Source organism: Dipodomys ordii, unplaced genomic scaffold, assembly GCF_000151885.1.
Source record: "Dipodomys ordii isolate 6190 unplaced genomic scaffold, Dord_2.0 Scaffold15, whole genome shotgun sequence".
NCBI lineage: Eukaryota > Metazoa > Chordata > Mammalia > Rodentia > Heteromyidae > Dipodomys > Dipodomys ordii.
In genome coordinates, this window is record NW_012267231.1 from 8,703,527 (window position 1) to 8,715,591 (window position 12,065).

The 12,065-nt window shown below is 49.8% G+C and overlaps 1 protein-coding gene across 1 annotated transcript in view; it reads right to left on the minus strand.

Moving 5' to 3' along the window:
* Nucleotides 1–8,362, minus strand: part of Pcsk6 (proprotein convertase subtilisin/kexin type 6) — a 73,659-nt gene extending 65,297 nt beyond the window's left edge. Inside the window, exons 1-3 of the mRNA XM_013011895.1 lie at nucleotides 8,345–8,362; nucleotides 6,979–7,038; nucleotides 4,997–5,101 (exon numbers count right to left, since the gene is read on the minus strand). Coding sequence (XP_012867349.1) covers nucleotides 4,997–5,101; nucleotides 6,979–7,038; nucleotides 8,345–8,362 — 183 coding nt within the window. The remainder of the gene's footprint in view (nucleotides 1–4,996; nucleotides 5,102–6,978; nucleotides 7,039–8,344) is intronic.
* Nucleotides 8,363–12,065: the final 3,703 nt, after the last annotated feature.

Sequence of the window (12,065 nt, forward strand, 5' to 3'; positions counted from 1 at the left end):
CGGTCTCACCAGCATAGGAGGGGTCAGGGGGCCACAGCTGACCAAAGAGGGTAAAGAAGTCGGAGCAGGACATCCCAGGGACTGGTGTCCTGGTGCGTTTTATGCGATCTTCCCCTCCCCCTCTCCTATGTGCAGAGTGCATTGTGGGATTGAGGAGGAAGGCATCAGGAGGGCCGTGCTGTGGGTCAGGTGAGGGGTACGCAGGACACGGGCAGGGTCAGCACTGAGGGAACCGAGGGCTGCTGCCCAGTTGAAGCCACAGAACAGCGCTAGATGGGTGCCACCTTGGGAGACAGAGACAGAGCACGGAGCTGGCAATGTGCTGGCCCTGTGAAGCCATTGAAATACCTGCATGAAGGTGCAAAGATAAATCCCTGGCATTCAAGGTATATATTGTAAAATTCAAACTCTTGTGTGTGTGCGCCAGTCCTGAGGCTTGAACTTAGAGCCTGGAAGCCGTCCTTGAGATTTTTTTGGCTTAAGGCTAGCATTCTGCCACTTGAATACAGTTCCACTTTCAGCTTTTTGGTGGTTCATTGGAGAGCAGAGTTTCCCAGACTCTTCTGTCTGGGCTGGCTTGGAACCATGATCTTCAGATCTCGGTCTCCTGAGTAGCTAGGATGACAGGCATGAGCCACCAAAGCACAGTAGCCACTCCACTAGATTAGGTCACACTGGATTGAAAAGAGAAGAAGACCACAGCGTGTGGGCAGTGGAGACCTCGGGGGAGGTCAGCTCAGATCTAGCCCTGGCGGCCGCAGCTGCGTGCTCTGCATCCAGTCCCTGGGCTGGGGTTTGGTCACTCATTGTCCGTGTGTGTGCCCCTGTGCCTCGCCAGGAACGTCTTGTTTGTTTGCACTTCGTGCAGCTCCAGTGCACACAACTGTCAGATAAAATTCCATCTGTGCTTAATGGAAAGATCTGCTGAAAAAAGTTACCTCACTATTGGACTGAAACCTGAGCTCAAATTAAACTCTGGGCGGGGCGGAGGGTAAAGTCCCATCCTGCAAGAGGGAATACCGACTCTAGGCCCTGAAATCAAATTTTCCACTGTGGAGGCTTAAAGCATAGACATGCACATCAAACCAAAGGCTCCCACTGACCGGGAAGAACCACGGGGGCGGGGTGGGGGTCCCCAATAATATCCTTATCCAGCCATTCCCATCCCCCATCGGGCTGAGCACAGAAGAGAAGGAAAGGGCTGAACTCGACTCATCGGGCTAAAATGTAAGATTTGGAAGACTCCGGCAACAACGTCTAACTAGAAGCCAGCTTGGAACCGAATCTGAACAAGCAATTAAAAAAAACAAACCCGTGAGGCCTTTCAGCCATTGGCTGAGACATCGCTCACATCCACCCTGCTCCAGACTTTTGGCAAAAGAACAAGTTAAAAAACAAATGCTTTCAGTTAGCTTAAATGACAGCCCTTGGAAAACCCAGAGAACAGTGCGCGGAGAACATTCCGCCCGTGATCCAGCGCCGCTCCGGCCATCGCTGCAAGGCGGCCCTTCCCCAAGACACGGAAAGCCAGGAAAGGTGATCACCACAACGCTAGGAAAATCATGGCGCTGGTGGCGTGAGATCACTGATAACAGTGTGTGTGTGTGTGTGTGTGTGTGTGTGCATGCATGCACACGCTTAGTGGTACAGTGCTTGTCTAACATCCATAAGGTTCTCCTCCTCCGTTATGAGGGAAGGGAAAGGGAGAGGGAAAGGAGATGAGGAAGAGGAGAGGAAGAGGAGGAAGGAGGAGCAGCAGGAGGAAGAGCAGCTGGAAGAGGAAAGAAAGAAGAGGAGGAAGAGGAGGAGGAGAAGAACAAGAAGCAGAAGCAGTAGAGGAGGAAGCAAGGACGAACGCGGAAGGAGGAGAGAACAGGAGGAAGAGGAGGAAGAAGAAGGAGAGGAGGAAGAGGATGAAGAGGAAGTGCAGGAGAAGAAGAGGATGAACAGGAGGAGGAGAAGAAGAGGGGGAAAGGAAGAGCAAGAGGAGGAGGAGAGGAAGGGAGGAAGTGGAGAAGAGGAAGAGCAGGAGGAGGAGTACAAGGAAGAGTAGGAGGAAGAGAAGAGGAAGAGCAGGAAAAGGAGGAGGAAAGGAAGAGCAAGAGGAGACGGAGGAGTAGAAGCAGGAGGAGGTGAGGAAGAACAGGAGGAGGAAGAGGAGGAGAAGAGGAAGAGTGGAAAGAAGAGGAAGTGAAGAAGATCAGGAGGAGGGAGAGCAGGAGGAGGAGGAGGAGGAAGAGTGGAAGGAGAGGAGAAAGAGCATGGATTTAGATAAATACACATCCTATCAGTTTTTACACAATGTTGTAAATCCTGCCACTTATCAAAGCTCTTTTATACAATGGAGACTGGAGCTAATTAAAATAAAACGCCATCTGTATCCCATTGAACTTTATCCTATCACATTCATTTCCAGTTTGGTCATTCCAATACACCAACAAGCTCACATTCCAATGCCTCTGGATAATATTAAATCATCTTTTCCTTTTGTTAATAATATTAATTACCCAAGTCTCCAGATGTTGAGGCACACAAATGTAGGAAAATGGTTCAGCTCGCTGCCACACAAGAGAACACTAAAGGCTTACATAAAAACAGCTAATTTGGCCAAACAGTTAATTGGAAATAACTAGGCAAAGTAAATACTAATTGATCAGGCTCGCCTGGAAACTAGCCGCATGTAAAAGAGGTATGGCGGTTGAGATTCTGAATTCATAATTGGTTCAGATGTCTATATGTTTTTCTCTGGGGCAAAAATTTAATTAGAATTGTAGGAGACAATCAGCCAATCACGTGGAGGCTCCAGGCTGGGCTGGGCTGTCCGGCTGTTTATATTTTTTCCTCTTTCTTCTTTATTAGCAGGATGCTTTGATAGCAGCCATGCCAGGAGCTTTATTAGGAAACTGTGCAAAAGGGATTTTGATTTTTAATTTGAAAAAAGGTTTAACTGCCAGAGCCTTTGCCTGGAAAGTATATACTTCCTTCTGTTTCCCCCAGGAACACAAAGTAAACACTGTCCTTCAGAGGTACAAGCGGCTCTGACATGAAGAAGTAAAAGACTGAGCCTCCCGTCCCTTGTCACCTGCCTACATCGCTCACCACCATCTCCTGTCCCTGCTTTACGGTGGACTCACCAGTGTCCGGGTCCAATTTCTGCATTTACACTCGCTCACAATGGCTGGGTGCTGGCAGCTCACGCCTGTAGCCCTGGCTACTCAGGATCGTAGTTCAAACCCAGCCCAGACAGGAAAGTCTGTGAGACTTTTATCTCCAATTAACTCCCCCCACAAAGCCAGAAGCAGAGGTGTGGTTCAAGTGGTAGAATGCCAGCTTGGAGCCAAAAACACTAAGGGAACAGTGCCCAGGTTCTAAGTTCAAGCCCCAAGACCTGTGTGTGTGTGTGTGTGTGTGTGTGTGTGTGTGTGTGTGTGTGTGTGAAAAAGCTTGGGATTTTCACAATGTTGTCTCTTTCTATGCATCTATCTATATATCCAGATATCTACGCTGCCAGCCAGCCACTCGCTCACTCATACTTCTCTCTAGCAGTCTGTTCAGCTACCCACTCATCCATCCACCTTGAAAATGAATTCAGAAGTATATTCAAAATATGTCTGTCAGCCGGGTGCCGGTGGCTCGAGCCTGTAAGCCTAGTTCCTTAGAAGGCCAAGTTAAGAGGATGGTGGTTCAAAGCCAGCCCAAGCAGGAAAGTCTGTGAGACTCGTATCTCCCATTTACTACCCAAAAAAGCTGCACGTGGAGTTGTGTGGCTCAAGTGGTACAGTGCTATATAGCCTTACGCAAAAGAGTTCAGGGACAGCGCCCTGAAATCAAGTCCAGGACTGGCGTGCGCGCGCACGCGTGCACACACACACACACACACGTCTGTGTGTCTTTTCATGGCCCATGTACATGAAACTCCATGCAGATGGACTCCCTGGGACGTCCTCTGGTGCCCAAGGCCAGGGGCCCTGGGAAGGGCAGGTCAGTATAGGACCCAGCATGAGCCACCTCACCCTCCTGTTCTGGCTGTCAGTCATTGCCACTGAGTGGTTAGGAACCACACCAAGAAGCCCTTTTCCCACGGAGACGTAATTAGAAGCGTTCTCTGAGAGGAGCTGGAAGAATTCTGCTACCAGCCGAAGAGCCCAGCCCAGTGCTTAGTGACTTGCTTTGCAGATTTTAATCTTTAATCTGGTATTGGGGGCTCACGCCTGTAATCCTAGCTACTTAGGAGGCTGAGATGTGAGGATCGTGGTTCAAAGGCAGCCTGGGCAGATAAATGCAAGAGACTTTTGTTTCCAATTAAGTAGCAAAAAGCCAAAAGTGGGGGTGGGGGGAAGGGTGGTGCAAATGGCAGAGCATTAGCCTTAAGCAGAAAAGGGTATGCAAGAGCATGAGGCCTTGAGTTCAAATCCCACTACTGGCACACATGCACATGCGTGCATCTACACACAAAGATACATTATGAGAGTCACCTCCTTTCATTAGTACACTTCTCATTTGAAATGCCTGGGGATTTGTTTTATGGGTAACATTCACATCTCTCTCTCTTATGATTATAGCATATTTTGATAATATTTTTATTTATTGCTTTTTGGTGTGTGCCAATCCTGGGGCTTAAACTCAGAGCCTGGCTGCTATCCCAAGGTTGCAAGGTTAGCACTCTACCACTTGAATCATAATTCTACTTCTGGCTTTTTGGAAATCCACTGGTGATAAGAGTCTCATGGACTTTCCTGCCCAGGCTGACTTCAAACTTCAGTCCTTAGATCTCAGCCTCCTGAGTAGCAAGGGTTACAGGTACGAGCCACCAGTACTCAGCTGAGAATTTCAATTCTTAAGTTTGATAAGGCCTTTAGATGGTCTGATACATCCATCTCTGTCATGTTCTATTCCAAGAAGATAAGGAAAATGACTGTCTTTCTAGAATCACAATGCATTACAGATTCAGCCAATGTTAGATCAAGTTCAAGAGAAGCATCTCGCCGGTTCTCACCTGGGGGTCCATCCTGAGCAAAGTGTGGGGGCCTCTGCTACTCACGGTTGAACGTTTAAAGGTTTTGCTGTGATAGAAATGGTAGTAATCTTCCAGGGGTCCAATCTGCAAAATAAAAAGCAAGATTCCATCCATGAATACCACATTACCAAAAGCTGAAAAAGTCTTCTTCCGCAGGGCACTAATGTGTACAGCTCACACCTGTGATCCTAGCTACTCAGGAGGCCGAGAGCTGAGGATCCAAAGCAGTGTAGGCAGGAAAGTCTGTGAGACTCTACCAAAAGGCTGGAAGTAGGGCGTGGCTCAAGTGGTAGAACACCAGCCTGGAGTGAAAAAGCTAAGGGACAGATCCTGAGTTCTACCTCCAGTAGTGGCATGCATAAGTATGCACACAGATACACACAGATACATACAAGCTCTCCCTCTTATCCAAGGTTGATTCTGCTCCCACTGCACACACACAGTCAGTGTTTATAACGGGAAGGAGGATTTGGAGAGTCCTTGTGAGATAAACAAACCTAGGTGACATTTCAGGAGAGCACCTGCTCCATTACATCTTGTGGTAAGTGAATATCGCTTCGGGTATGTCCTAGCTTGGCCAAGTTAGGACAAGAATGAGCATCCACTGCAGGCCAAGCATCCCCGCAGTAGCTAAGTTAGCATCAAGTTAGGTCTGCAGCACATTCCCATAATAAACAAGTTCCATTCTCTCCACCCCACGGGTAAACTGGAATATCTAAGAACAAGTACTCGGCCTCCAGCGTAGCCGACAGCCAAGGACAACACGTGGGCCCATCTGCTTCGGGCGAGTGGAAAGTTCAGATGAGAACACCCAGACCCCTGGGGGTGTCCCGATTTTCTGCCAGGGTCAAGTTTTCAGGACAGATTTTAGCTCAAGGGTGGGGTTGAGCCCACAATAGCCATGTGGCTCAATCCTGGGTCTTTGAGGAGAGCTGACCCCAGTAATCTTCCCGGCAATCAACACTTGCTCTCACACCAGATGACCCGTGAGCACTAACACCGTGTCCTCAGCGGCCAGCTGCCGCGTGTAACTCTCACTGGCTCTAGCTGATTGCGAGTTAGTCACTGTCCATGCAAGAAGGGCTTTCGAAACGCAGAGGGACCAAATATCCCCGAGAATCTCAAACTGCCCCTCCCCAGTTCAATCACCTGAGCTTCTTTTGCCAGCTTCTCTGATAATTCCCCGCCCCCCCCCACTTCACTTTCTGAGGGTCAGTTTCCTGAAGCCAATATTACATGAAAATATTATGTAGAAAGTCAGGTGCCGGTGGTTTACACCTATAATCTTAGCTACTTGGGAGGCTAAGACCAGAAGGATGATGCCTGAGCATATACACACAAGACCCCTTCTTAACCAATAGCTGGGTAGAGTAGCGTAGGCCTATTATCACAGCTGTGTGGGAGGCTCAGATTGGGAGGATTAGCGTTCCAGGCCAGCCCAGGTACAAAAGTTGGCAAGATTCTATCTCAATGGAAAGAAACTGGGCATGATGATACATGCCTGTCATCTTAGCTATGCTAGGAAGCCTAAAATAGGCGGATCACAGTCCAAATGTATACCTAAAGTATACATTTATCTTATCTGAAAACTAACCAAGTCCCCCATCCCCCCAAAAACACTACAGTGACTGCTTAGTAAGTAAAGCCCCGAATTCAAACTCCTGAATCAACCACAACAATAAGCAGAAAATTCCAGAAATAAACAATTCATGTTTACAGTAGAGTTATCCTAGTTTTAATTAGCCTTTGTTGCTAATCTCTTAACTGTGCTTAATTTTTAAGTAAAACTTTATTATAGCTATGTATGGACAGGGAAAACATGGTTTGTGTGTATATCTATATAGGTAGGTATCATATATCTATGTGTATCGTCCAGTGTAATATTCTAAATATAACACTATAGCCATTAAACATACGTTAATACACATAGTACACATAAATACTATCAACAGAGTCTATACCGAGTAAATGTACACATAGATTTTGTTGGCAGTTTCAGGCACGATGGAATGTTCTGGAACCTATCCCAGATGCAGATAAGGGGTGTAATTGTTCCCTGGAGACATTTATGAGATGATGATACGCCTGAGTTTCCTAATTCAGCTCCTCCCACATTAATTGTAGGGATAAAGCTATTCCATCCCTGAGAATCTCAGTTCCTGAAGAAGATGATGTATCCAGGACTTAGGTCTAGTCAACACAGAGCCATGGTGACACCTCATTCACAGCCACTGTGAGCCCTGAGCTGACCCCAACAGAGACGGGAAGCTACAGTGCCCGTCTTCACACCTTTGCACACCATACAGAATGTGTGTGCAAGATTCTTCACCATCCTTCCGCTCTCCTTGCCAGGTTTAGAAGACACAGCCTTCTTTTTAAAGGAAAGAACCTCCTTTTTATACTTAGGCTTCCTTCCCTCTTTTTCTTTCCTTCTTTCCTTTCCCCCTCCCTCCTTTCTTCCCTTCCTCCTTTCTTCCCTTCCTCATTCCTTTTCTTCCCCTGCCTTTTCTTTTTTGTCCAGTAGTGAGGGCTTGAACTCAGGCCCTGGGCCCTGTCCCTGAGGTTTTTCACTCGTGGCTATTTCTCTACCACTGAAGCTGTGGCTCCACTTCTGGCTTCTTGCTGGTTACTTGGAGAGAAGAATCTCATGGACCTTCCTGATGGGCTGGCTTCCATCTCAGCCTCCAGAGTAGCTAGGATTACAGGCGTGAGCCACCAGCACACCCACTACTTAAGTTTCCATAGTACCCTTACAATTATGGCCCATGGACCACGAGGAGGCAGATCAGAGCCGCCATCATCTGCCCAGTGCTTCATCTGTGCCTACAGCCTCATAGGTACTTGGCCAATTGCTGACACGGGGAGCTGGGACTCCCTCTGGTTCTTTCCTAGCCTCTCTTCCTCTTGATTCTCAAGGTCTGGGATGGCTGTGGATTGGGTCCAAATACGAATCTGCACCTACGTTGACCGCTTCCTGTTGGGCGACCAGGGCTTTCTCTGCATCTTGGCTTCCTTGTGACATTAATAATTACAACCTTGCCTGGCCAAAGGCTTCCAGAGTGGAATGAGCTGTCTGTGTGCGAAGCAGCTGGGCTGGGCACCCCGCAGGGCCAGCGGAGCACCCCACAGGTGGTTTTCTGAACTTCTGAACCCCGGCTCGTTCTCTCTGCCTCAAGACATTTTTCTGGGACACGAACCATGGCACTATTTCTGCCCTATTTTGCACACACCCACTTTTACTTCTCCTTCCCACAGGTGAGTCATGTGGATTGTGTCTTCCACAAAGTTAATTGCTACCCGTGCCCAAAGCCTCCTCCTAAAACAAACCAGACCACAGTAGACCATCTCGGAGCAGTACTGGTTAATAAATAGCAGTATTTAATGAACATGTTGGCTTCAAAGCAGGCCCTATCTCTGGAGGTGTGACATGACCTTTGATCTTTCAACGCCAGGAGTTCAAGCTACTTCCTACTGTGGCTCAGTCCAGGGGCAGGCTGAGTTCTCCATTAAAAGGCAGGGAAGTATTTCGCCATTCAGGACCACAGTGGAACAATGAGTTGAATGAAGTTGCTGGCAAAAGAATGGATTCAGTGTTGCTGGGCATCAACAGACCCAAGGCCGGGAGGCCCCAGAAGCTCTCCATGGCCTCTGGTTGCTGAGCCAGGCCAGAATAAGCCACCTCTTCCCTTGAGACAAGCAAAGGCCAATCAGTCCCCTCCCTGTGGGTCACTATCGGGTCTTGAACTCAGGACCTAGCTGCTGTCCCTGAGCTTTCTTTCCTCTCAAGGCTAGTGTTCTACCACCTGAGCCACAGTTTCACTGATAACTTTTAGGCAGTTACTTGAAGATAAGAGTCTCATGGACTTTCCTTCCCAGCCTGGTTTTGAACCATGATTCTCATATCTCAACCTCCTGAGTAGCTAGCTAGGATTACAGAAGTGAGCCACCCACCCACCAGTGCTCAGCCTGAATACTCACTGGTGGACACCTGTGCATCCATCCATAGAGGCCACTGTGAAGATCACTACCTGGAACACGGTTCTGATAACATTTGTTCAGATTCCTGCTTCCACTTCCACTGGGTACCTCTCATTCTCTAGCGCTGAGAGAGTCACACCCGTTTGTTTACCTGGGTGGCTGTTTCCTGTTGCTCAGCAAAGCTCTTCGTGGGATCTCACCGGACCCAGGATGGCAATAACTGTTCCAATATGCTCCCCCCAACTTGGAAAGCTGCTCCTCAGCTCTCAGGGTGCTGTCGGGAGGGAGGAGGTGAGACTGGCAGCCTCCAGGCTTGATGGGGTCATGTCGGGGAGGTTTTCACGGGCCAAGGACACCTGACTGCCTCCTGACCCTGACTCACAGCCCGGCTGGGACCCAAGGCTCTCTGACTCTGACTCCCTGGGCCTTACTCTCCCAATCTGTAGAATGGAGTCGTGTCTGTGAGGAAAGGGGCATCCTGAGGTATAGGCAGGGAGATGGAGGCTCAGGGAAGTGAAGTCCAGTGCCATTCGGTGGGACTTCCACAGCCTGACCCAGCAAACTCCCCATTCTCACACAGACAAGCACAGGACAACGTCTGATGCTAAATGACATACTAACAGTTGGAATAGGATGGAAGGGAATTGCTACATCGTTGGCACACCTTCAGCCTCAAACTGACAGATACTAGATGAAGTATCCCCTCCTCCTCCTCCTCCTCCTCCTCCTCCTCCTCTTTCTGGATGGCACTCCACTTCTGGCTTTTTGCTGGTTACCTGGAGATAAGACCTTCATGGGCTTTCCTGACTAGGCTGGTTTCAAACTGTGATCCTGACTTCAGCCTCCTGAGTAGCTAGGATGACAGTCATGAGCCACCAATGCCCCACCAAGATGCTATGTGTTATGTCCCAACATAACATTTCACTATGTTCTTTTGATTTTTTTCTTGCCCGTGGTATTTTCACAAATGCATTCACTGGAGCCCGTCTCCCAGCACACCAGCCAATGAAGTAAACAATTTGCTGGATATTGAACACTCACCTCCTACCACTCCATACACACTGACACATACTTACATACATCCACTGATAAAATCAGTGATGTCATTAAAATATCATTACAAACCCTGCTAAGTGTTCCCGACCAGAACATTGGAAGAAATGAGATCAAAGAACCCACAGTGAGTGTAGGTTAATTCTCCTCAACAGGATGCTCTATTTGACAGCCTACAAAACAACTGTAGCTAATGAATATATACACATGGCACAAAATAAAGGAAGGTGAAAAAAAAAAGAAAAAAAAAAAGGTCAGGAGAGTTCCTCCACTTTTCCTGCATGCTCCTAGCTTAGGTCACCCCACGCAGCAAACCTCAGAGATCACATCAAGTCACAACCCTAGGAGCTTGCAGATAGGGAAACTGAGGCACAGTGAAGAAGTCACTTCATGTCCACCCATTAGGTCAATAGCACATTCTGAACTGTCCCCCTTCTGTCTCTTGGCCCGGTGAGGGTAAGCGATTGTGGGGGGTGGGGAGTGAAGGGAACCCCCCAGGACCTCCACAAGCTCTTCCACCAAGTCCTGTGCTTCAGCAAGGAAACCGTAGAGTTACACACTAAGCTCCATGAGACACACGTCGCCATGCCTCTCCACGGTGTCTCAAGGTTATGCATGTGTACATGCACTCAGGCATGCATTTACACAGGTATTCAGAAGACGGACATGGGTGGGCTCGTAGGCAGTGATGGGTGTCTACAAGCATGTGGATGTGTGTGCGTGCAACCCTGTGGTTCTCCCACAGCCTCCACATCCAAGCTGCTGCTGGCTGATGGAGCTCAGTCAGAACCCCCGGATTCATGGTATGCCATCATGGAGTGCATCAGAGTCAGCCGCAGGACTCCAGGGAGCCTGCCGCAAGGTGGTTTGGGACCCCAGATGCCGGTTCTGTTTCCAGTGTGCTCAGCTGGGCTCAAAGGCTATGAGGTAAAGAGAATACTCCAGAATTCTTGTAGGCCCTGCAGCCTCGTCCCAGGAGAGGTGAGCCCTTCCCTGGAGAGGGTCCTCCTTCCTGACCTTCTAGCTTGGAAAGCCTCGGCTCTTCCCTTGCGAGCCCTGAGCACCGTGTGCTGCTGTGGCTGAGTCTCCCGGGGCCGGCCACACTCTCACCATCTCTGTGGCCTGGCTTGGTAGACCACAGATGTCAGGTGACCTCTGCCACCACCAGAACAGCCTCAACTGGACTCCATCCATCCCCTGATTCTGTGCGTCGCCCAGCGACTGCCTGTCTTGGTGGAAGGTGCCACCCTACCTTCCCAAAGCCACCTCGGAAATGGCCCCCAGCCCAGTCCCCTCATCCCGCGGTACAGGCCGCCTCGGTGCTCACTGGACCCTAGCCGGCTTCTGTGTCTCCTTAGTAACGCCACACGCCTTCTCCTCCTGGAAGACAAAGCCCAGCCCTTCTCAGGGCCCAACTATCTCCATCACCAAGCCAGGCTCCTTGTCTAGCCGGGCCTGACCTAGGCCCGCATCACCCTCCTTCCTCAAGGCAAGAGGCCTTGTCCCCAGGTTACCGCCCCTGCTACTCCGAGCCCCTCCCCCTGCTACTCCGAGCCCCTCCCCCTGCTGCTCTTCCCCTCCCCCCTTCCCCTCCCCTTCGGCTGTCATGGCCTCCGGGAAGTCTCCTGGAGCCCCTCGCCCCCCAGACCCAATCTGCCCCCATAGGACTGCCATCCCCATCGTCACTCTTCCCCTCAACAGTAAGGGACTTGGTCATCTGTCAACCCTCAGAGCCGCTGATGCAAAGGAGGAACATGAAGAGAACCTTCCAGAGCTCCAGTTCCCAATGCTGCCTGACCGCACACGTGTCACGCCAGATCCAGTCCACTGACACAGACTAGTCCAGAAAAGAGCTGAGTCCCCCAGGGGGCGGGGCTCCCACATCCCCACATCCCCTCCTGTGCTCTCCCTGGGGAGTCCTGAGGCCGGAGTGCCCTGCACGGTGGGGAGAGAGAATCACATGCTGTGTGGCTCCAGCTCGGCCTCTCTGTTCTCCAAGCACTCCCAGGACGGGAGG